Here is a 25,328-nt window from a genome sequence, read left to right as displayed (position 1 = left end):
ATGTTTGGTTCCAACTCTCACCAGAAAGTGAAAAACTGGGGAATGTGGGGTAGGCCCTATTTGGTAAGAAGATTCAGAAAAAGGAAATGTTCACAAAGGAGAGAGATTCGGCAACTTACATGGTCCATGCTTACAACTGTAAAGAATTGGTCAGGGAATTCCATTTCTGCCATGACAGCATGAGGAGCTCCGTCGACATGCTCCCTGTCAAAACTAGTGAAAAAAAAATATACAGCAAATGAATGTTCAGGAAATCTACTAAAACTTATAAGCTGAAAGTGCACAGTATCTGAACCAAACCTGCACCCTTCCCTTGTTCCTCACATCTTAGTGAGAAAGATACTCCATTTCAAACTGGTATAGTCAAGGACACAGGCTTCCTCACCAACTGTCAACCTGTGTTCCCAATCAGATGGCTATCTTCTAGTGAGAAGCAGGATACCAACATTTCTCATCTTGCTCCCAGCTACCCACTGGCTCAGGGAAATGCAGCTAAAGGACACAGATTTTCTTCTGTTTGGCTCCAAACACAAAATGTAATATATACCTTGGGTGTGGCCCTGGTGAGAATACTGGGGTTCCAGTTGTCTGCCTTGGATCTTGGGGTAGGGTTTCCATGCCAGGGGAGGCAAACTGAAACCTCTGGCTGCTGCACTCACCCTCTCCCCACCTACCAAGCATCCAGCTCCTAAAAGAAGAGGTGTGACTCCAAGAGAAGCATGCCACTATCCCTAACCCAAGTACAAGATCTGTGCCTCGGTGATTTTGTCCAGAGGTTCAGAAGCTGGTCACAGACAAGAGAGTTCCACATCCCTCTCCATAGGAAGTGACCTCAATTGTAACTGTAGGAAAGTTCAAGCCTAAGGACATTCTGATTCCTACAACTCAGTATACTGAGTACAACAGCTTTTCTGACTTTTTAAAGAGATGTGTGTTTACTGGGCACCTGGGTGGCTCAGTCGGTTAAGTGTCCAACTTCAGCTCAGCTCATAATCTCACGGCTCATGAGTTCAAGCCCCATATCAGTCTCTCTACTGTCAGCACAGAGCCTTCATGAGATCTTGTGTCTCCCTCTCTCTCTGCCCCTCCCCCATGCACTCACTCACACACACACACACTCTCTCAAAAATAAACATTTAAAAAAAGAAAAAAGCTCATGCTAAAAAAAAAAATGTTTATTTTGAGAGACAGAGAGAGAGAGAATCCCAAGCAGGCTCCATTCTTATGACATGGAGCCCCATGAGTGGCTCGATCCCACAAATCATGAGATCATGACCTGAGCCGACATCAAGAGGTGGACACTTAACTGACTGAGCCACCCAGATGCCCAAGCATTTCTGACTTTTGTGAGTCCTTCTAGAAAATCACTGAACCTGAGAGTGGTCTTGGGACCCCTGAATAAAGTTGGTTTTATTTCAAACTAGTTCATCACAAATACAAATTTTAAAAAAAATTTTTTTACATTTATTTTTGAGAGAGTTAAGAGCGTGAGTGGGGGAGGGCCAGAGAGGAGACACAGAATCTGAAACAGGTTCCAGGCTCTGAGCAAGCATTCAGCACAGAGCCTGATGTGGGGCTTGAACCCACGAACCGTGAGATCATGACCTGATCTGAAGTCGGACGCTCAACCACCTGAGTCACTCAGGAGCCCCCACAAATGCAAATTTTTATATGAATTCTACAGGATAAATGCTAATGAAATGACTAAATTGTATAATGAATAGGAAATATTCTGTGCTGACAGCTCAGAGCCTAGAGCCTGCTTCAGATTCTATGTCTCCCTGTCTCTCTGCCCCTCCCCTGCTCATACTTTGTCTCTCTCTCTCAAAAATAAATATTCAAAAAAATTGTTTAAAAAGCACAGCATATATAGAAAACAAGTAAAAAATTCCCCTCAGTTATTACTTTACATGCAAATGGATTACACTTTTCAACTAAAATGCAGAGATTGGCAGAATGGATAGAATGTCTACAATAAACTGATGACAAATCCAAACATATAAAGAGGTTGAAAAATAAGTGGATATAAAAATATATTGCATACTGGTAGTCATCAGAGAGTTGGATGGCTATGCTAATATGAGACCGAATAGGCTTGAAGTCTTACAAGAGACAAAAGAACATCTCATATGTTGATAAAAGGGTCAGCCCACCAAGAAGACACAACTACTATGAACATATATGCCTTAAAGCCCCAAAATATATGAAGCAACAATTGACAGGATTGAGGGGAGAAACAGAAAGTTCTACAATAAAGTTTGAGACTTCAATAAACCAACTTCAATAATGGATAGAAAGACTAGGCAAAAGATAATTTGGAAATAGTAGAGTATAGCTACACTATAAATTAACTGGACATCCCAGATATACACCAAACACAACACCAAATACCAGAATACATATTCTCAAGTACAAATGAATAGACCATATGCTAGGCCACAAAAGAAAACACAACACAATGGAATATTAGCCATTAAAAGAAAAGAATTACTGACATGTATTACAAAATGTGAAATTTGAAAACATTATGCTGTCTGGGAGAGGCCAGACACAAATGCCTTTCAATTATTATAATCACTGAATTGTATAGTGTAAAATGATTAAAACAGCAAATCCTGTTATGTATATTTTCACAATTAAAATAACTGACAAATGGAGAAAGACAATTCAGCAAAAGTGGCCACAGATGTCAATATCCCATGTTCACAATGGATAGAATAATTAGGGAGAAGATCAAGGAAACAAAAATCTATAACCAACAACACTATAAACCAATTATATTTATACAACATTTATACAACACTTCATCCAACAATAGCAAAATATACATTCTTCTCAAATGCACATGGAACATTTTCCAAAAGAAACTATATGCTAGGTTAGAACATAAACCTGAATAAATTAAAAAAAAAAAGAAACAATAAAAAAGAGTTTTGTCTACCCATAATGGAATTAGAAATAAATAAGAGAAAAATGGGAAACAAAACACTCCTAAATAATCAATATGTCAAAAATGAAAAAGTAAACTAGAAAATAATTTGTGAATAATAAAATGAAGACAACCTTTCAAAACTTATGACATGCAATTAATGATTAGAGGAAAACTTAAAGTTTAAAGTGCCTGTAATTCAAACTAAATATCTAGGTCAAATTTAACCTCACTCCTTAAGTCACTGGGAAAAGAAGAGTAAAGATATCATATATGAAAAATACCCAGCAATAAATGAAACTGAAAACTGGTTCTACGAAAAGTATTTTTTTATTAAAAAAATATTTTTTTAACATCCATTTATTTTTGAGAGAGAGATTGCGAGTGGTGGAGGGGTAGAGAGAGAGATACAGAATGTGAAGCAGTCTATGGGCTCTGAGCTGTTAGCACAGAGCCTGATGTGTGGAGCTTGAACCCATGAACCATGAGAATATGACCTGAGCCAAAGACAAACACTTAACCAACTGAGCCACCCAGGCGCCCCTACCACCACCTTGATTTCAGACACTGTCATCTGGGACGGTGAGAGAATACATTTCTGTAGTGAAGCCACTCAGCTTGTGCTTTGTTACAGCAGACTCGGGAAGTTGCACAAGATCCAGCCCAGAAAAATCCAGCCTCCACTCTGGGGGACCGATACTAACACCTGCCTTCTGAGAAGGGGCTGGGTAGGTAGAAGGTTGGGAGGCAGCAAACCTGAGAACCAAACACACCTACTGCATCCCTGTGCCTGCATTTTGCCTGCAGCAAACCCTAGGCTGAGGGACACAGCCTGGGGCAATCTGGGGTCTCCTGGGGATCTTGTTAAATGCAGAGTCACTAGGCTCTCAGAGAGGGGATGCTGTGGGTCTGTGGACCACACTCCTGAGCACAGAGGCCAGGGGATGATGTGGGTCTGAGAGCTCCCTGGATGCAGAGTGAAGAATGAAAAGGGAGGCCCAAGGCATCCACTACTCACAGATTCAGACTTTCTGGGCCTACTCCCTGGAATCCACATGTTCAACCACTTCCTTAGGACAGCCTTATGACAATAGAATTCTTTTTTTTAAAGATTTTTTTAATGTTTATTTTTTGAGAGAGAGAGAGGGGGAGAGAGACTCTCAAGGAGGCTCCACACTGTCAGCACAGAACCCAACTTGGGCCTCAAACCCACAACTGGAGAGATCATGACCTGAGTTGAGATCAAGTGTCGGACATCCAACTGCCTGAGCCACCTGGGTACCTTTATTTAAGAGATTATGTGTATGCAAGGAGAGAAGGGGCAGAAAGAGGGAGGGAGAGCCCTCTTACTGCAGATCTTACAAACTGTAAGATCATGACCTGAGCTGTTATCAATAGTCAGACACTCAACTGACTCAGCCACCCAGGTGCCCCAATGGGATGATTCATTTAAAATGCTAAAAGGGGCATTGGATGACTCAGTCCATAGAACATACGACTCTTGATCTTGGGGTCATAAACTCAACCCCCATGTTGGGCACAGAGATTACTTAAAAAAAAAGAAGTTAAAATGCTAAAAGAAACATTGTCAGCTGAGAAGTTTAAAGGAAAACTGTCCTTTAAAAAATGAGGGAGAAATTAAGACTTCCCAGATAAAGAAAAACTGAGAGTTCATTTTCACTAGACATTCTCTGCAAAAAATGTCAAAGGGAGACTTTCAGGTTAAAAGGAAGCCAGACAATTACTCAAAGCCATATGGAGATATAAAGAGCTCCAGTAGAGGGAAATACATAGGGAAAACATAAAAGCCATTATTTTGTAATTTTGGTTTGTTACTCTACTTTTTGTTTTCTATAGATATAAAAGACAAATGAATAAAAAATACCTATATATATACATTAATGGGTACACAATACATAAAAATGTTAATTCATGGGACACCTGGCTGGCTCAGTTGGTGGAACATCCAACTCCTGATCTCATGGTCATGAGTTCAAGCCCCATATTGGGCATGGAGCCTATTTAAAACAGTTATTTCATGACTTCATTAATCTAAAGTGGGTGAAAATGGAACTGAGAAGTGGAATTTTTGTATGTGAACAAAGTTGGTGTCAATTTAAAATAGATTGTTATAACTTTACGATATATATACTTCCCATGGTAACCACACACAGGATACTATAGAACATACCCAAAAGGAAAACAAAAGGGAATCAAAGAGTGTCACTATTGGTACAGTGTTTCAGTTTAGAAGATGAGAAAGTTCTGGTGATGGTTGCATGACAATTTAAGTGTACTTAATGCCACTGAATTGTAACCATAAAAAGGTTTACTATGGTAAATCTTATTTAAATGTATTTTAGGGGCATCTGGGTGGCTCAGTCGGTTAAGTATCTGACTTTGGCTCAGGTCATGATCTCACGGTTTGTGGCTTCGAGCCCCATATCAGGCTCTGTGCTGACAGCTCAGAGCCTGGAGCTTGCTTTGGACTCTGTGACTCCCTCTCTCTCTGCCCTTCCCATGCTCATGTTCTGTCTCTCTCTGGCTCCCAATAATAAGACATAAAAAAACCAAATATATTTTAGCAGAGTAAAATACTACAATGAGATACTACTTTATACCTACTAGGACATCTACAAAGAAAAAGTTAGATTTTCACAGGTGTTGGGAGGATGTGGATAAATCAGAACCCCCGTAACAACTGCTGATTGGAATTAAAATGGGATAGCTTTGGAAAAGTCTGGCAATTTTTCAAAATGTTCAAAATGGAGTTACCATATGATACAGCAATTCAACTAGAAGGCATATAGAAGAGAAATGAAGATGTATCTCTACACAAAAAACTTTAACATGAATATTCTTTGCACCATTACTCATAATAATCAAAAGGTAGAGGGGTGCCTGGGTGGCTCAGTTATTTAAGCCTCCATCTGTTAATGACACAAATGTCCATCAAAAAATAGTACAGGTGTGCCTGGATGGCTCAGTCAGTAGAGCATGTGGCTTTTGATCTTGGGGTCATGAGTTGAACCTCACATTGGGAATAGAGATTACTTAAAAAAAAAAAAGTAGAGGAAAATAAAATAGGATTTATTCTTATTATGGAAGATTACCTAATGATAAAACAGCACAAACAACAGATGATCCTCATAAATGTGAAATTAAGCAAGAGGCCAGATAAAAATGTACATAATATTATGTAAAATCACATTTATGCAACTTCTTTTACATGAATCTAATTAAAACTAATCTATCATAACAGTGGTAAGAATAGTGGTCACCTTTGTTGAGGGTAGGGAGGGCAAGTTGGTAATGATTGGAAGGAAATCTGCTTTTTCTTATGTGTGTGATGGTTAAATGGGTGTGTATATATATATATATATATATATATATATGTTAAAAACAAACTGGAATTTTGTTTGCATAATTTGCATTTATGTTTCAATTAGAAAAAATATATAAAACACATGTAAACGTGAGGTGCCAGAGGTGAGTCTGGAATCCACATTCTTCTTACTACAAAGTAAGTTCTAACTCTGGTTCTTGCCTGTGTAGCTCCGAATTACTTCATTATGGAGTGAAATCTGAGCATGAGTACTTTGCTGGAAAGTTAGAAATAATCTATAACCTACCAAAATATACTAAAGCATAAAGGTTAGTAAGTAATTCCATTCACCTCCATGGATATCACTTGGGTGCAGTAAAAATTAACTTAGTGGGCTTGGAGTACACAAACTCTGAACTTTCCAAAGAAAGGAATGGCCCTTAGCCAGCTCCTATGAGATAAGCTGGGAGCCCTTAAAATATCCTCCCTTTAGGGGCACCTGGGTGGCTCAGTCGGTTAAGCGTCCAATTTCGGCTCAGGTCATGATCTCACGGTTGGTGGGTTCAAGCCCCACGTCAGGCTCTGTGCTGACAGCTCAGAGCCTGGAGCCTGTTTCAGATTCTGTGTCTCCCTCTCTCTCTGTCCCTCCCCTGCTCACACTGTCTCTCTCTCAGAAAAAAAAAAAAAATTAAAAAATAAAATAAAATAAAATATCCTCCCTTTAAAAGCTTTTTTGAGGGGCCCCTGGGTGGCTCAATCAGTTAAACGACTGACTTTCGATTTTGGCTCAAGTCATGATCTAACAAGCTTGTGAGTTCCGAGCCCCATGTTGGGCTCTGTGCTGACAGTGTGGGGCCTGCCTAGGATTCTCTTTCTCTCTCTCTCTCTCTCTGCCCTCCCCCTGCTCACTCACTCCATCTCTCTAAAATAAATAAACTTAAAACAAAATAATACGGGGGCGCCTGGGTGGCTTAGTCGGTTAAGCGTCCGACTTTCGCTTAGGTCATGATCTCGCAGTTCGTGGGTTCGAGCGCCGTGTCCGGCTCTGTGCTGACTGCCAGCTCAGAGCCTGGAGCCTGTTTCAGTCTGTGACTCCCTCTCTCTCTGACCCTCCCCTGTTCACGCTGTCTCTCTCTCTCCTAGAAATAAATAAAAACATTAAAAAAAAAAAACAAAATAATACGTTTTTTTAAAAAAATAATAAATTTTTTTAAATTATGCCAAAAAATTTATGCTAACAATGTGACTTATGGTCAACAGTTTGTTTTGTTTCCAGCGGTCCTCTGGAGGGGCTTGAAACTGAGTAACTAAGGGTAAATCACATAGTTACTCCATGCCTATGTTTCTTTTCTTTTCTTTCTTTCTCCTCCCCGCCCCCCTTGCCATGGCTATTTCGGACCCTCAATAAAAACCCCAGACACAAAGGCTCAGATAAGCTTCCATGGCTCAGTTTACATGTGTTCTTGCAAATTATTGCTGGGAAGGGTGCCTGGGTGACTCGGTTGAGCATCCGACCTCAACTCAGGTCATGATCTCATGGCTCTGTGCTGACAGCTCAGAGCCTGGAGCCTGCTTCTGATTCTCTGTCTCCTCCTCTCTCTCTCTCTCTCTGCCCCTCCCCCATTTGCACTCTGTCTCTCCAAAATAAACAAACATTAAAAAAATTAAAAAAACAAAAACAAATTGTTGCTGGGAGAATTGGAATCTGTGTGATTCCAATAGAAGCTCACATCTAGTTTGTCCTGCTCTTCACCCCATGTGACTTTTCTATTCGCTGATTTTAAACTACATCCTTTCGTAACCACCATTTTCCTTAATTCTGTAAGTCCTAGCACATCATCAAATTTCAGGCTTTCATGTAAATCAAACCATTTTGTCTCCATTATATCCCTTCTCAACAACTACACAGGGACATTGTCTGATTTCTTTAATAATTTTTCCCACACCTTCCCACAGTTTTAGTCATAGTCATAGTTTATATTTACATGGTCAGTTATAACAAGTTAAGGTATAGAAGTGATGTCTCTTTAATGCTACATTCCCACAAATTACATGAACAATACTGGCATACTGTAGGCGCTTAGTATACGATGTTTGGTCTATAAATGCAAATTCTAGAAATTCTTCCTTAAGAAACAAATATAGGGGTGCCTGGGTGGATCAGTCGGTTGAGAGCCCAATTTTGGCTCAGGTCATGATCTCACATTGTGAATTTGAAGCCCACATCAGGTTTGCTGCTGTCAGTGCAGAGCCTGCTTTGGATCCTCCGTCCCCATTTCTCTCTGCCTCTCGCTCACTCACTCACACTCTCTCCCTTAAAAATAAGAAAACATAAAAAGAAACAGATATAAAAGCAAGGGTGCCTGTCTGGCTCAGTCAGTAGAGCATGTGATTCTTGACCTTAGGGTCATAAGTTCAAGTCCCATGTTGGGTATGGAGCCTAGTTAAAAAAAAGAAAGAAAGAAAAAAGAAACATATATAAACACAGAAAAAATTCTACTATAAAGATCCACATATACAAACTACAAAATAAACTATAATTTATGATCATTCTAAATATTTAATAGTAGGCAATAGGTTAAATAAAGTATGGTGAGCTATAGGTTGTCAGTATCTGCAGAATTTGACCTTGATCCATAGTAAATGATGAAAAAAATTTTTTGATGAATTAGTGACACAATTATTTAAAAAATGATTGGAGGCTGTATATTGTCATAATAAAGAGCCCAGAATCTGTCATCCAAATTCAGTTTGTTGGGGCGCCTGGGTGGCTTAGTCGGTTAGGTGTCTGACTTTTGCTTAGGTCATGATCTCGCGGCTCGTGGGTTCGAGCCCCGCGTCGGGCTCTGTGCTGACTGCCAGCTCAGAGCCTGGAGCCTATTTCAGAGTCTGTATCTCCCTCTCTCTCTCTGACCCTCCCCTGCTCATGCTGTCTCTCTCTCTCTCCTAGAAATAAATAAAAATATTTAAAAAAAAACAACAAAATTCAGTTTGTTAACCTTATTTTTGGTTGTTACTGTGTAACTTTTTACTACATTACTTAACTGACATTATTTCCTCATCAGTAAAATGGGAAAAACAGTGACCTACCTCAAAGTGTTGCTGTGTGTATCAAATGAAATAAAACCGTTAAAGTACATTCAGTGGCACATAACAATGACACCAAGTAAAAATTGCCTATTAATTAATGAACCTGTAAAGAATATTTCATGTTCCTTGTTTCATTTTTATTTTTTAAAATTCCCTCTGTGCTTTGCCTTTTTCTTATAGTGAAATTTGAGACTCTCAGGTCTGTTTTTCCATGTCATGTTAACTCATTTCAGTGTCTAGCTTTCAGATTACAATTCTTCCTCATTAATATTTGTCACAAAGATTCTCAAAAAGAAAAGGAGGACAAATATTCTTGCCCTCCACATAAAGCTGCACACATATAACTAGCTCAGAGAATCTTATCTAACAAGTGACAACTTGAGCCTAATAATAAAAGGCTCAATCTTGTTCCCATATCCAACATAGGAGTTATGTGCATATTTATATCTGTTTCTATAAATCTGTCCTTTCAAGTATAATGTGTATGAGGTCTTGTATGATACTTGGATCTTCCAGATCATTCCTATGTCTTATGAAAGAAACCACAATCTCTAAAAAATATGAAACTGAATATCAGTCTTACTAGTATTATTTTGTTTCTCCGGTAGTTGAAATTCCAAAAGTTGTGAATATTTAGATGTGTCAAATAGATCACATGGTGACCACTGCCACTATCTACTTAGAACTACATGTCTGAAGTATGATAAAGCTGTGACTTTGTCTCTTTTTGTGGCAAATTCATGGGCCAAATTTCTTTTTATATATATATATTTATTTTAATGTTTTATTTATTTCTAGGAGAGAGAGAGAGACAGCGTGAGCAGCGGAGGGTCAGAGAGAGAGGGAATCACAGACTGAAACAGGCTCCAGGCTCTGAGCTGGCAGTCAGCACAGAGCCCGACGCGGGGCTCGAACCCACGAACCGCGAGACCATGACCTAAGCGAAAGTCGGACGCTTAACCGACTAGCTACCCAGGCGCCCCCAAATTTCTTTTTTTTAATTTTATTTTTAAATTTTATTTTATTTTTTAATGTTTTTTTAATTTATTTCCGAGAGAGAGAGATAGAGACAGCATTAGCAGGGGAGGGTCAGAGAGAGAGGGAGACACAGAATCGAAGCAGGCTCCAGGCTCTGAGCTAGCTGTCAGCACAGAGCTCGACATGGGGCTTGAACCCATGAACCGTGACATCATGACCTGAGCCGACGTTGGACGCTTAACCGACTGAGCCACTTAGGCGCCCAAAAATTTATTATTTTTTTTAATGTTTATTTTTGAGAAAGAAGGAGAGAATGTGCTAGCAAGGGGAGTGGTAGAGAGAGGGGGACAGAGGATCCAAAGCAGGCTGGCAGCACAGAGCACAACACAGGGCTTGAACTCACAAACCATGAGATCATGATCTGGGCTAAAGGTAGATGCTTAAATGACTGAGCCACCCAGGCACCCCCATGGGCCAAATTTCTTGTTGGCAAAAGCAAAAAATATACTCAAATGCAAAAATCCTCAGAAAACAGCAAACTGAATTCAACAATGTATTAAAAAGATCATATATCATGATCAAGTGAAATTTATTCCAGGAACGCTAGGATGTTCCATATCCACAAATTAATCAATTGGCACACAACGAAGGATTAACAAAATAAAGGGTTAAAGGGTAAAAATTTAGAATAAAAATCACATGGTCATCTCAATAGATGCAGAAACAGCATTTGAAAAAAATAAAACATTGATTTGTTAAAAACTAAAAGTGGACATTGAGGGAACATACCTCAATATAATAAAGGTCATATATGATAAGCACATAGCTAAGATCATACTGAATAGTGAACATCCGGAAGCTTTTCCTCCAAGCTCAGGAACAAGAAAGGATGCCCATTCTTACCACTTTTATTCAATATCAGAAGTCCTAGCCATAGCAATTAGGTAAGAAAAAAAATTAAAGGCATCCAAAACAAAAAGGAAGAAGTCAAACTGTTACTATTTGCAGATGACATAATATTATTGTTTATAAAATTTCTTTCTGATCACTATTTGCATATAGAAATGCAACTGATTTTTGTATACTGATTTTGTATCCTGCACCTTTACTGAATTTGTTTATTAGTTCTAAGAGGTTGTTTTGGTATAATCTTTAAACAACTCCATTTACAATTGCATCAAAAATAATAAAAAACATAGGAATAAATTTAACCAAAGAAGTGAAGGACCTGTACACTTAAAACTATAAGACAATGCTGAAAGAAATTGAGGAAGACACCAGTAAATAGAAAGGTAATCCATGCTCATGGACCGGAAGAATTAAATACTGTTAGAATATCTAGACTACCCCCAAAAGATTTATAAATTCAATGCATCCCTATCAAAATTTCAATGGCATTTTTCACAGAAATACAACAAACAATCCTAAAATATGTATGGAACCACAAAAGACCCTGAAGAGTGAAAGGAATCTTGACAAACAAAGCTGGAAGCATCATGCATTTTTATTTTAAACTGTATTACAAAGCTATAGTAATCAAAAGTTATGATATTAACATTAAAAAAGACACATTAGTCAATGGAATAGAACAAGGAGCCCAGAAAGAAGCCCACATATAAATAGTCATTTAATTTATGACTAAAGAGCCAAGAACATACAGTATTCATGACACGGTGTTGGGAAAACTGGACAACTACATGCAAAAGAATGAAATTGGGATATATTTTACACCATACACAAAAATGAACTCAAAATGGATCAAGGAGTTGAACATAAGACTTGAAACCATAAAGTTCCTCAAAGAAAATATAGATAGTAAACTCCTTGATAATAGTTTAGGCAATGATTTTTTGGATTGGACACTAAAAGCAACAAAAACAAAAATAAACAAGTGGGACTACAGCAAATTAAAAGCCTCTGCACAGCAAAGGCATCATCAACAAAATGAAAAGGTAACCTACTGAATGGGAAAAAAATAATTGCAAGTCATACATCTGATAAGGGGTTAATTTCCAAAATATATAAAGAACTGCTTCAACTCAACAGCCAAAAAGCCATCTGATTAAAAATGGGTAGAGAGTCTGAATATTTTCCAAAAAAGACATGCAGGTGGCCAATATACATGAAAAGTTGTTTACCGCCACTAATCATCAGGGAAATACAAATCAAAACCACAATGACACAACACTTCACACCCTCTAGAATGGCTACTATCCAAAAGACAAGAAATAAGTGTTGGTAAGGATGAGGAGAAAAGGAAACCTTTCCTTGTGCACTGCTAGTGGAAATGTAAATTGGTGCAGTCACTATGGAAAACTATAGAGGTTCCTCAATTGTTAAAAATAGAACTACTATATGATCCAACAATTTCTCTTCTGGATATTTATCTGATGGAAACTTGAACATTAACTCCAAAAGATACATATAGATACCCCCATGTTTATGCAGCCTGGGTGTGGAGCCTGCTTAAAATTCTCTCTCTCTTCCTCTGCCCTTCCCCTGCTCAAGTGTGTGAGCACATGCACGTGTACTCTCTTTCAAAAAAAAAAAAAAGAAAAAGATGGACAGAAGACACCCAGATGGGGGCGCCTGGGTGGCTTAGTTGGTTAAGCGTCCGACTTTCGCTTAGGTCATGATCTCACGGTTCGTGGGTTCGAGCCCCGCGTCGGGCTCTGTGCTGACAGCCAGCTCAGAGCCTGGAGTCTGTTTCAGTCTGTGACTCCCTCTCTCTCTGACCCTCCCCTGCACACGCTGTCTTTCTCTCTGTCTCCTAGAAATAAATAATAAAACATTAAAAAAAAAAAAAAAGACACCCAGATGGCTAAAAGACATGAAAAGATGCTCACATTACTCATCATCAAAGAAATACAAATCAAAACCATGAGATAGCACCTCACACCTATCAGAATGGCTAAAACTAACAACTCAGGAAACAACAGATATTGGCAAGGATGTGGAGAAAGGGGAAACCTCTTACTGGTGGGAATGCAAACTCATGTAGTCACTGTGAAAGCTCCTCAAAAAGGTAAATATAGAACTACCTTATGACCCAGAAATTGCACTAGTAGGTATTTATCCAAAGGACACAAAAATGCTGATTCAAAGGGGCACATGCACCCCAATGTTTATAGCAGCACAATAAAAAATAGCTGAACTATGGAAAGGGCCCAAGGGTTCATTGACTGATAAATGGATAAAGAAGATGTAGTATATACAATGGAATCTTACTCAGCCATTAAAGAAATAGAAACCTTGCCATTTGCAATGATATGGCTGGAGCTAGAGTGTATTATGCTAAGGGAAATAAGTCAGAAAACAAACACCATATTATTTCACTCATATAGAATTCGGAAACAAAACAGATGAACATATGAGAGGGGGGAAAAGAGAGAGAGGGAAGCAAACCATAATAGACTCTGGATAGACAACAAACTGAGGGCTGATGGAAAGAGGGAGGTAGGGGATGGGCTAGATGGGGTGATGGGTATTAAGGAGCGCACTTGTTATGATGAGCACTGGATATTGTATGTAAGAGATGAATCACTAAACTCTACTCCTGAAACCATTATTACACTATGTTAACTAACTAGAATTAAATTTTTTAGTATTATTTATTTTATGAGAGAGTGGGAGAGAGAACAAGCATGTGAGTAGGGAAGAAGGAGAGAGAGAGTCAGAGAGAATCCCATGCAAGCAGACTCTATGCTCAGTGCAGAGCCCAACACAGGGTATGATCCCACAACCTAGGGATCGTGACCTAAGCTGAAATCAAAGTCTGACATTCAACCAACTGAGACACGCAGGCGGCCCTTAACTAAATAGAATTTAAATAAAAATGAGGGAGTGCTTGGGTGGTTCAGTCAGTACAGTGCCTGACTCTTGGTTTCAGCTTAGGTCATGATCTCATGGGTCCATGGGTTTGAGACCCATATTAGGCTCCATGCTGACAGAAGGGAGCCTCCTTGGGATTCTCTCTCGCTCCCTCTCTCTCTGCCTTTCCCGTGCTCGGGTGTGTGCATACACTCTCTCTCCCAAAATAAATAAACTGTAAAAAAAGAAATAAATACATATAAACAAACAAACAAATAAATAGAAAAAGAAAACTTAAGTTCTATTCCACATTAGCAAATCTGATTTTCAAAGATGCCTCTTAAATCTCATCAAATTAAAAAAATTTTTTTTAAATATTTATGAGAAAGAAAGAGAGTGAGTGGGGGGCGGGGGGGAGAATAGACAGAGAGGGAAACACATAATCCAAAGCAGGCTCCAGGCTTCCAACTGTCAGCACAGAGCCCATCGTGGGGGCTCAAACTCACAAACCTCAAGATCATGACCTGAGCTGACATCAGACCCTCAACTGACTGAGCCACCTTGGTGCCCTAAAATTAATTTTATATCTTTATTGCTCTTGATTTATAGAAAATTTACGGTGGATACCTAGAATCTTTACATAACCACAATTTCATTTGTTTCCTAAGGACTTGATAAATGCAAGGCTGTTATTAAGTGTTCTAAGGCTGTGCCAAGATTAATATATCCAATCCTCATAAAAAAAAAACCTTAAGGCAATGATATCATTATCTACATTTTACAACATAAAATTGTAAAACATAAAGATTAATAACTATTGGCCTTGAAATGTAGCTAGAGAGAACAAGGAACTGAAATTTTAATTGTTAAAGTTTTTTTTAATGTTTATTTATTTTTGAGAGAGAGAGAGAACTGGAAGCAGACTCCAGGTTCTGAGCTGTAAGCACAGAGCCTGACATGGGGCTCTAACTCATGAACTATGAGATCATGAACTGAGCCGAAGTTGGATGCTTAACTGACTGAGCCACCCAGGTGCCCCTATTGCCGGGAGCCGCACCAGCCTCTCTGGATGGCAATCACAGCAAGGAAATGGCAATATGTGCAGCTCCTGCCATGAGAAATGAAAACTGGTATTTCCTTCTGCTCATGTTGGATACAAGCCTACTGGTATTGACCAGGCCTCACTATATTCCATATCAGACCCATATTTTGAATACAGATACCTCAAAAGGAAAAGCCATATTCCTGCCTTTACAAAAGAGATTTTAGATGAAAGCTCTATGGGCAATTGTCAAAAGGCTCTTCCTATGGGCCTTGCAAATCCAAGACTTAGGGGGTTAAGAACACAAGAATTACAATTGAGCCTGGCCCTGAAACCAAGGGCCTATTTTGGGGTTAAAAACGAAACATAGTTACCATATAGATCTTTGTTAATTGGTGAAACATAACAGTCCCTTCCTCAAGGCCTACTTTCCACAAATACCCTCTCTTACAGTGGCAGCTGGGATGAGGATAGATAAGAGTAGCTAAAACATAACCCAGAGGCAAAAGACTGACCCATTCAGGGTCCCCATGTTAGTCTCCACAAACAAACCAATTCAGAAACATTCATCCTCTTGAGAGCCAGACAAAATACTCCTAACTTATCTATATACAATTTTACCTATATGTTATCCTATTTTTCACTAAGAACATTCTGTTATTTCCTTGATCGGAATAATTCTACTATTGTTATCACAAAAGACCTCCCATTGTAAGAAATTCCTTTCTATGACTTCATCTTGTTGCTGAACCTTTAAATAAAGACACAAAAACCGACAGGACAGAGATGCCTGCCTGGTGATCAGAAAGAATCTCTGGGGCATCTCTCACTCTCTTTCTCTTTCGCTGACACCGTCCATCCTTCAGGGACCCCTGGACCTGCCGGAGCTGGCTCTGGCCTCCGGCACCCTATTTTAATTTTTAATTTAAATACAGAAGTGATATAAAATGTTTTTCATTTAAACACAAGTTTAGTTTGGGTATAACTACATTTCACCATAACCACTGAAAATTTAGCATCCAAACTGAAAAGTGCTATAACAATAAAATATGTATCAGATTTTGAAAACTCAGTATGAAGATAGGAATGTAAAATACTTCAATTTATTTATAGTATTACATGTTGAAATAATATTTTAGATATATTGGTTAATGGATATTATACGTAATTTCAACTGTTTCTCTTTACTTTCAAAACTGTGTGCAAAAGAAAATTTTAAATTACACAAGTAGCTTGCATTGTATTTCCTTTAGATTCAAATACCATTATGCTGCCTCTCACAGTCTACATCAGTATGCGGGCTGAAAGAGGCATACTGCCAGATCTCAAGACTTTGTCACCAGTTCAAGAGATTGGATTCTCAGGAAAAACTCCCTGCCCTTGTTCACACAGATCTCTCTTCCCAAACTCCAAACATATTCCTACTCCTAAAATGTCTTACTGCCTAAAATCAATCAAACCATTTCCTACCTCGTTTTGTTTGAAAATCAAGTCTGTGAATAAAATCAAAGGTATCTGGTGTGTTATTCTACCTAACGACCAGTCTCTTCCTTGACAAAACACACTCTAAAATAAGTCCTTAGTTTATCCTTGAAGAGTTCAACTAGTTCTATTCCTGTACCGTCCTTAGGAAAGAAAACAGCACATGGGGAAACTGAATAATTACCGATTGGTATGTGAGTAGTCCCTGGGAAGGAAAAGGAAAAAGCACTGGAAGAGAAGGGTCCATCCCTATGGTCCTGTTAGTAACTGGGAAGGGGCAACCACCTAGGATCCAGGTAAATGAACGGGTCACAATTAGGTCATACAATTTAGAAGGAAAGCAAATATTTTATGTTCTGTAAAGCAAATATACATGACAGAACAAAAAGTAAACATGAACTGACCTTGAATGCGCTGTTAAGTAGCAACACTCTCCTCTACTTCAGGAGGTTCTCTTGCAGAACTACAGGACCAACAAGGGACTCTTGAGATTTTGGACAGGCTAAACAACACTGTCCACCATCGGACATGACCCATGACCCATCACTTACCGCTAATATATCCAGATGGAATAAGAGAAATAGAATACTGCTGACTTTTAACAGTATCAGAGGAAAAGGTCACACTTATAAACAGCGCTGGAATCTAAGTTCACAGCAATTTCTAGGGGGCACAGCTGTGGTTCTGAAAGCAAGGACTTGCCTTCTGAAGTCTACTTCTTTATAGCCAGATCAAACTGGCTCTATGATGTAAGAACCGAGGAGAATCCAGGGAAACACGTTCGAAGGAACCGTGGAACCTACAGTGGACCCTGGGTGGGCAACTCTCCAATGTCTCCTCTGCCTTAAGCACAAAGCTGGGTAGTGGGGACCAGTTGATATATATTTTCGTTACAGACTCTTATAAGCTCATTAATAAAACAAACTTCAAACTCCTGCAGGTTTACTGGGGAAAATTAAAAAACCCTACCCACTGCGTTCAAACTTACAGTCGGTTACAACTGAGCTGTCACAGGATCTGTCACTCGGTCACAGTATCAGACACCTTTCGTCACCGTAGACTGTGTACTGACCGGCCCACCAGCCCTATCGGATACCAGTCTGGGCACTCCAGGGCTCGTCACACACACACTCACACGCATGCAGGCGCGTGCTCTAACACTCCACAATGAACTCGTCACAGACAATAATGCCCGAAACCACCGTCGTGCGACGATCACGCAAACACCGGGACAAGGCTCCGGGCTCCACCTGCCTCACCCGCGCTCCGGGAGCTTAGGGTCTCCACACCGCGAGCTCCTCCCGCAACCCGACCTGGGTCACCTCCACTCACCAGGCATAACCCAAGAACCACGAAGATACCGGAAGTGGAACCAAAAGTCGAAGTCCATTCGTGGCCCTGGGGCCTGTGGGAAACGTAGTCCAACACTAAAAAACAAATGTCCTGGTTTTCGAGCGCAACAGGGAGTACAATCGTCGCAAAGCCCGCGCCACGCCCCCGAGACTCCTGGGAGATCCGGGGTGCGCTGATCCTTCGTCCTCGGTGGACGGTTGCCGCTGGCGGTTCTTCAAACACGGAATAGCCGGGTGATGGCTTCATGGGAGAGAGGGGGTCTCTGCATGAACTAGAGCCCAAGCCTAGAAAGTAATCGAAAATCTGGGCAAGGGAGGAAAGTAAAAGGAAGCGGAAGCCTAGAGGAGCCGGGGCAAGGAGGAAAACGGAAGCAGCCTGATTCTGGGAAGACCCGGAGAGAACCGGAAGCACCAACCCAGGAGCGTTGAGGAGGGAAGAGGGAATCGGAGCCAGGTTGAGGAAGGCGGGGAAGGTATCAGGAAACCGTGCTGAGTGACTTCGCGCCAAGGGCTAAGGAAGGTCCTGCATTTTGGGCGGGAAAGCTGAGGTGAGAACTGGGAGCTGGTGCTTGTGGAGGTTTCTCTTCACTTAGGACTGTATGTGCGGGACCCCAGGCCCATGGTCGTGAACCAGAGATGACGAGTTTTGTCAGTTTTTGTCCCTTGTGAAAGTCCCAAGGCAGCGAATGGTGTCTGGCACATAGCAGTTGCTCGGTATGTGTATGTCTGCCCAGGTGCGTATTTTATACCATCACTGCCGGAAGGCCTTTTCCAGTCTCACAACGCAGCCAAAGTTCGTTTTTTTTGTTTTGTTTTTGAGAGAGCGAGCGAGTGGGATAGGGGCAGACACACACAGAACCTGAAGCAGGCTCTAGGGGCAGACACACACACACACACACACACACACAATCTGAAGCACACACACACACACACACACACACACAATCTGAAGCAGGCTCCAGGCTCTGAGATGTCAGCACAGAGCCCCACTGGGGGCCTCGAATTCAAAGTCATGAGATCATGACCTGAGCCGAAGTGGGAGGCTTCACCTAGGTTCCCCGCAATAGTTCTGATACACATCGCCACAATTTAGTTCTGTCAGTTATGCAGTTATTTCTCTCTCACATCCCTAGTTTTGTAAGGGTTTTAATGTTGTGCAGTTCATTCTTTTTATTTCTGGACAACATTCAATTGTGTGAATATGTCACAATTCATTCATTTTTCTCTTGGTAAACATTTGTTGTATTTCCAGGTTATATATATTATGTATAAAGCTGACATGTTTCCATTTCTCCTGGAGTAATACCTAGAAGAAAAAAATGCTGGGTAATAGTTCAGTTTATATTTAACTAAGAAGTTGATAAAACTTGCAGAATGATTAGTTGTTAGTGGATTGTGTTTTGAGGTTCTATGTAACTGTGGAGTAAGTGGCTTTCGAGTTTGATTTGCTGTCTTGTATGGAATTATGAGGTGGGCTTAGTGGAGTTATGAATGTGATGTAAGATCCATGGGATTATGGTTTTGTGAAGTGGGTGAGACATAGGAGACTGAATGTATCTGTACCAATTCTTTTTTATCATGATTTTGTGTATTTACTCCATGCCACGGTGACTATTAAATTAGATCATTATGTAAATGGTATTAATGAGTAATTGAGAAACACTGTGTGTCTAGTAAAGTGTCATTTTGATTCTGCTTATAGAATTATGACTGTTTCTAATCAAGTAAAATAGCAGTAAAGAGATATCCAAAGGAAAAGAAACCAGGATATCAAAGAAATATGCACTCCCATATTCACTGTAGCATTCTTCACAATAGCCAAGGCATGGAATCAACCAAAGTCTTCATTGATGGGTGAATAAATAAAGAAAATGTGGTGTACATATACACAATGGAGTATTATTCAGCCTTTAAAATGAAGTAAATCTGGAGCACCTGGGTGGCTCAGTTGGTTAGGCATCTAACTTTGGCTCAAGTCATGATTTCATGGTTCATGGGTTCAAGCCCCGCATCGGGCTCTGTGCTGACCGCTCAGAGCCTGGAGCCTGCTTCAGATTCTGTGTCTCCATCTCTATCTGCTCCTCTCCTGCTCATGCTCTGTCTCTCTTCAAAAATAAACATTTTAAAAATTAAAAAAAAATTTTAACCTTAATAAATTTCTTATATTTATATGTTTTCTCAATATGTAAGTTCTGATTGTTATCATTAATGTGTGACCCAAATCTTACTATTACCCAAATTTCTATATATTTCATAGAGTGTCTCATCAGAAAACCTTTTCTGATATACTCAAAAATATCTTCCATAAGTAAAGGCCTTCCTACATTCCATAAATTCATGAGACTCACCACCAATATGAATTTTCTAAATTCTCTAAAGCTCTTCCTACATTACTTACATTCATGTAGTTTCTCAAGAGTGAATTCTTTAATGATCTTTAAAGTTTCTACTACACCCCAAAGCCCTGCATATTACTTAATAGTTTTTCTAACCTGCTATAAATATACTTTTGTAGTTTTAGAAAACAGCCATCTTGCTAATAAATGCGGGGCCCCTGGGTGGCTGTCGGTTAAGCTAATAAATGCTTTGTGGAAATGAAATGCCTGGCTATGAGAGGGAGATGCTCTTTCAGCCTGTTGTGCATATATTTTAGTCTTTTTTTTTTTAACTGAGATGTAATTCATGTAAAATAAAATTTACCCCTTTATATGTAAAATTCAGTAATTTTTAATATATTCACAAAGTTGTGTAATCATTACCACCAATTCCAGAACGTTTTCATTACCCCAAAAAGAAACATTATCAGAATTAATAGTCTCCCCATTTTTCCCTCTCCCCTGCCCCTTATAACCACTAATCTACTTTCTTTTTTTAATTTGTTTAAATTTTAGTTAGTTAATATACAGTCCAATATTGGTTTCAGGAGTAGAATTCAGTGATTCCTCACTTACCTACACCACCCACTGCTCATCATAACTACTAATATACTTTGTCTCTGTGGTTTTACCTCTTCTGAACACTTCATAAAAATGAAATCATACAATATGTGGCTTGCTTTCACTTAGGGTAATATTTTCAAGGTTCATCTATGTTTTAGCATGAATCAGTACTTTATTCTGTTAATAGCAGGATAATATTTCATTTTATGGATATAAACATTTACACTTCAGATACTTACTAGGTTTCATAATAGCAGGAATTTTCAGATAATGCATTTCACTGTTATGCACACAAAAGAATTGTTTCCCTATGTAGATTTTTCCTCTCTAGAATGAATTCTCTCATCACAAAGTTTGAACAATAATCAATGATGTTCCCATATTCCTGATCTCTTTGAATATCTCTTATAAATTCCCTGATGTGGAGTAAGAGACTTATACTTTACTATAATTGGTTCCATTTTCAGCCATTTTTTCCATTTAGCTAAGATATCCCTCTTGAGGCCCTTGCCTAAATCTTGGTTTTATTTTGCCAGTTATTTCCGGAAGTGAGTCCTCAAGGTCAAGGATTTTATTTCGTTCCATTACCTTGCATTGAGAGCCTTTCCCCCCCACCCCAAAAATGTCTTTCTTTCATACCTGGACTCCAAATCTGAAAGAATAGTAAAAAGGAAACAATGATTTTATTTTCCCTGTATCAAAAAAATAAAATTATTACATGAAGGAAATAAATTGAAAATGAATATCAGCAGTCAGTAGCTAACAGGTATTAGAAATTTGAGAAAAGCAAGAAAAGTCCAAGAATGAGGAGACTCTTATATATATGATAAAGAAGTTATGAAAGGCGCATTCCCAAGTCAACAGCTAGTCCGAGGACATACCCTTGAGAGAGTAAAGGGTTGTGGAGACCGTCTACAGAATATACATGAATGAATATTAAAGCTTCTATATAAACCAGTAAGATTCTGGCAGGCAGGTTCTGTGATCTGCTCGCTTACAGCCATGTATAGTTTCCCATGCTTATCAACCCTTCCACCCACCCATGTGGAGTACTCTGCCTTTTTCTTCAGCTCTCCGTGCCCTCAGTGTACTGAGGTCAGTTTCCAAACCAAGACTCCCCAGGATTTTGAGTGCTACCTCAAGAAACAAGCCAAAGTACACATGGTGGAGAGTCCCAAATACCACTACGAGTAGGGAAATAAAATAACCAAAGTCTCAACAAGAGAAACCAAGAGACACCACTCAAAGAACACTTCCTGAACAGACAGGCCCTGGACAAAGACCCCTCTTTAATACAGCAGCACCCGCAGGGGCAGAGTGCATAACAAGCGTTTAAAAGTAACAAGAGATAGAAAGCTAACCAAAATGATGAAACGGAACTCTCTGCCAAAGAAATTCCAGCTGAAGAACTGCTCAAAACAGATATAAGCAACATAACTGAACAAGAATATAGAACAATAGTCATAACATTAATCACTGGGCTTGAAAAAAGCATGGAAGACATCAGAGAAACTATTGCTACAAAGACTATGGAGCTTAAAAATAGTTGTGATGAATTTAAAAATGCTATAAATGAGATACATAATGAAATGGAGGTGTCCAATGCACAAATTGAAGAGGCAGAAAGGAAAATAAGTGATTTAGAAGACACAATTATAGAAAAAGCTGAGAAAAAGAGAAATAAACATCCAGGAACATGAAAGGAGAGTTCGAGAGCTCAGCAATACAATCAAACAGAACAATATCCGTATTATAGGAATTCTAGAAGAGAAAGAGAGAGGGAAAGGTGCTAAAGGAGTCCTTGAACAAATTATAGCAGAGAATTTCCCCAATCTGGGGAAGGAAATAGACACTGAAATCCAAGAGGCACAGAGAACTCCCCTCAGACATAACTTGAGGCGATCTTCTGCATGACATATCATAGTGAAACTGGCAAAATATAAGGACAAAGAATTTTCTAAGCAGCTAGGGATAAAGGGGCCCTAACATACAAAGGGAAACCTATCAGTCAAAAAAAAGCTGGAGTAGCTATACTTATATCAGACAAACTGGACTTTAAAGACAGTAACAGGGGATGAAGAAGGGCATTATATAATAATTAAAGGGACTATCCATCAGGAAGAGCTAACAATTATAAATGTCTACACACCAAATATGGGACTATGCACTAAATATATAAAACAATCACAAACAGAAACAATATTATGGATAAGAATGTGCTAATAGCAGGGGACTTTAATACTCCACTTACAGCAATGGATAGATCAACTAGACAGAAAATCACGAAAGAAACAATGGACTTGAATGATATGTTTTAATGCCCATGTTTTAATAGGTACAGAGAAACTCAGGCAGAGGTTATCATCTGCATGGATGGCAGACTGGATACATGCAGATTAACTAAGTAACAAGTAATAAGTAACACACATTGAGGCTATCTGGAACCAAGATTCTCACAGATATAAATATGTAAAAGAAGAGGTCTAAACTAAACCCTGTTAAACTGGATTGGAATTAGAGGTGTCCGTGTACACTAAGCTATTTAAAAGTTATTTAAAATTTTAACAAAGTAGAATTCTATATCCAGATAAAAATGTATTCAAGAATGAATGCAAAATAAAGGCATTTTTAGATAAAAGAAAACTAACAGAATTTGTCACCAACAGACCTGTATTATAATAAAATGAGAAAAGGAAGCTCTTTGGGCTGAAACAAAATGCTGCCAGTGGGAAAACAGGATCTGCAGGAATAGAGCATAATTGGTGACTCGCTGGATAAACGTCATAACTCTTTATTTTCTTAAGTTCTTTAGACCACATATGACTATTAAAAGCAGTGTGTTGTGGGGTTTATAATCTACATATGTATAGTATATATAGCTGAAGTGACTGTTAACTTCAGATAAGAGAGACCAGTGATAAAGGCACATTTCATGACAGAAGAGTCGATACATTAGGAAGACATAATTATCATAATTATGTACCTAAAAACAGCATCAGACAACGCTGTACTTGCATGACAGAACGAGTGCCTCCTGGGGCGCCTGGGTGGCTTAGTCAGTTATGCGTCCGACTTTTGCTTAGGTCATGATCTCGCGGTTCGTGGGTTCGAGCCCCGCGTCGGGCTCTGTGCTGACTGCCAGCTCAGAGCCTGGAGCCTGTTTCAGTCTGTGACTCCCTCTCTCTGACCCTCCCCCGCTCACGCTGTCTCTCTCTCTCCTAGAAATAAATAAAAATATTAAAAAAAAAAAAAAAAGAATGAGCGCCTCCTTAAATTTTGCACCCCAGGGGCTTTACTCACTTCAGCATTACTGTAATCCAAGCCCTGATTTTAATATCGACCTCTCAAGTATTTAAAAAAATAAATTAGTGAAGATATAAATGATATGAACTATCAACCACCTTGGACTAATTAATATTTGTACAATATATAATTCACCTAATGACCATCAAATATATATTCCTTTCAAGTGCATGTGGCATATTCACCAAGGTAGAATATATAATTGGGCCATATATAAAGTATTAATGAATTTTTAAGGATCAAAGTCATATACCATTTATTCTCTGATCAAATGGAACCAAGTTGGAAATCGGTAACAATGAAGTATGTAGAAAATCCACAAATATTTGGAAATTAAACAATACACTTCTAAATAATGATGGGTTAAAGAAGAAATCAAAAGGGAAATAAAATATTTTTAAGTGATAAAAATACAACATATATGTGTGTGTGTATGTGTGTGTAATGGAGTTAAAGTAGGGAATTTTCTGGTTTTGAATGTTATATTAGAACAAGAGTTTAAAGTCAGTAACCAGAGGTTCCATTTAAGAAAGCTAAAGACCAGGAGAGCCTTGGGTGGCTCAGTCGGTTAAGTACTGTCTGACTCTTGACTTTGGCTCAAGCCATGATCTCATAATTTGTGAGTTTGAGCCCTGCAAAGGACTCTGTGCTGGCAGGAAAGAGCCTGCTTGGGATTCTCTCCCTCTCCCTGTCTCTCTCTGCCCCTCCCCTGCTTGCACATGCTCTCTCTCTCTCAAAATAAACATTAAAAAAAAATTAAAAAGTTAAAAACAGCACATAGAAGGAAATAACAGAAAAACTAAATGAAATAGAAATAAAAATACAAGTCGCCAAACCAAAAGTGATTTCTTTGGAAAGAGCAACAATATTGATTAAAACTGGCTGAAATTATCAAAAATAAAAAAATTGTAAAGACAAATTACTAATAACAGGAATGAAAGAGAGCTTATCACTAAGGAACACATAAATATTAGATGTCTAAAAACCACTTCATTCTAACAAATTTGACAACACAGATGACATGGACAAAATTCCTGAAAATTACAACTTACAAGAAACAAGATGAGGGGTGCCTGGG

General features: G+C 39.0%; 1 protein-coding gene across 5 annotated transcripts in view; it reads right to left on the bottom strand.

The window, feature by feature from the left end:
• ZNF529 (zinc finger protein 529) overlaps nt 1-25,328 on the bottom strand; it is a 31,411-nt gene extending 6,083 nt beyond the window's left edge. Inside the window, exons 1-2 of one of the 5 annotated variants that reach the window (XM_039249724.1) lie at nt 25,303-25,328; nt 120-213 (exon numbers count right to left, since the gene is read on the bottom strand). In XM_039249724.1, coding sequence (XP_039105655.1) covers nt 120-173 — 54 coding nt within the window. In that variant the 5' untranslated portion in view covers nt 174-213; nt 25,303-25,328. The other 4 variants (XM_039249720.1, XM_039249721.1, XM_039249723.1 and 1 more) reach the window with 4 other exon arrangements.

Source organism: Hyaena hyaena, unplaced genomic scaffold, assembly GCF_003009895.1.
Source record: "Hyaena hyaena isolate Hyena2069 unplaced genomic scaffold, ASM300989v1 scaffold_345, whole genome shotgun sequence".
In the NCBI taxonomy this organism is placed as follows: domain Eukaryota; kingdom Metazoa; phylum Chordata; class Mammalia; order Carnivora; family Hyaenidae; genus Hyaena; species Hyaena hyaena.
The sequence above is the reverse complement of the archived record's forward strand: the minus strand, read 5'-3'. Positions and strand labels throughout refer to the sequence as shown.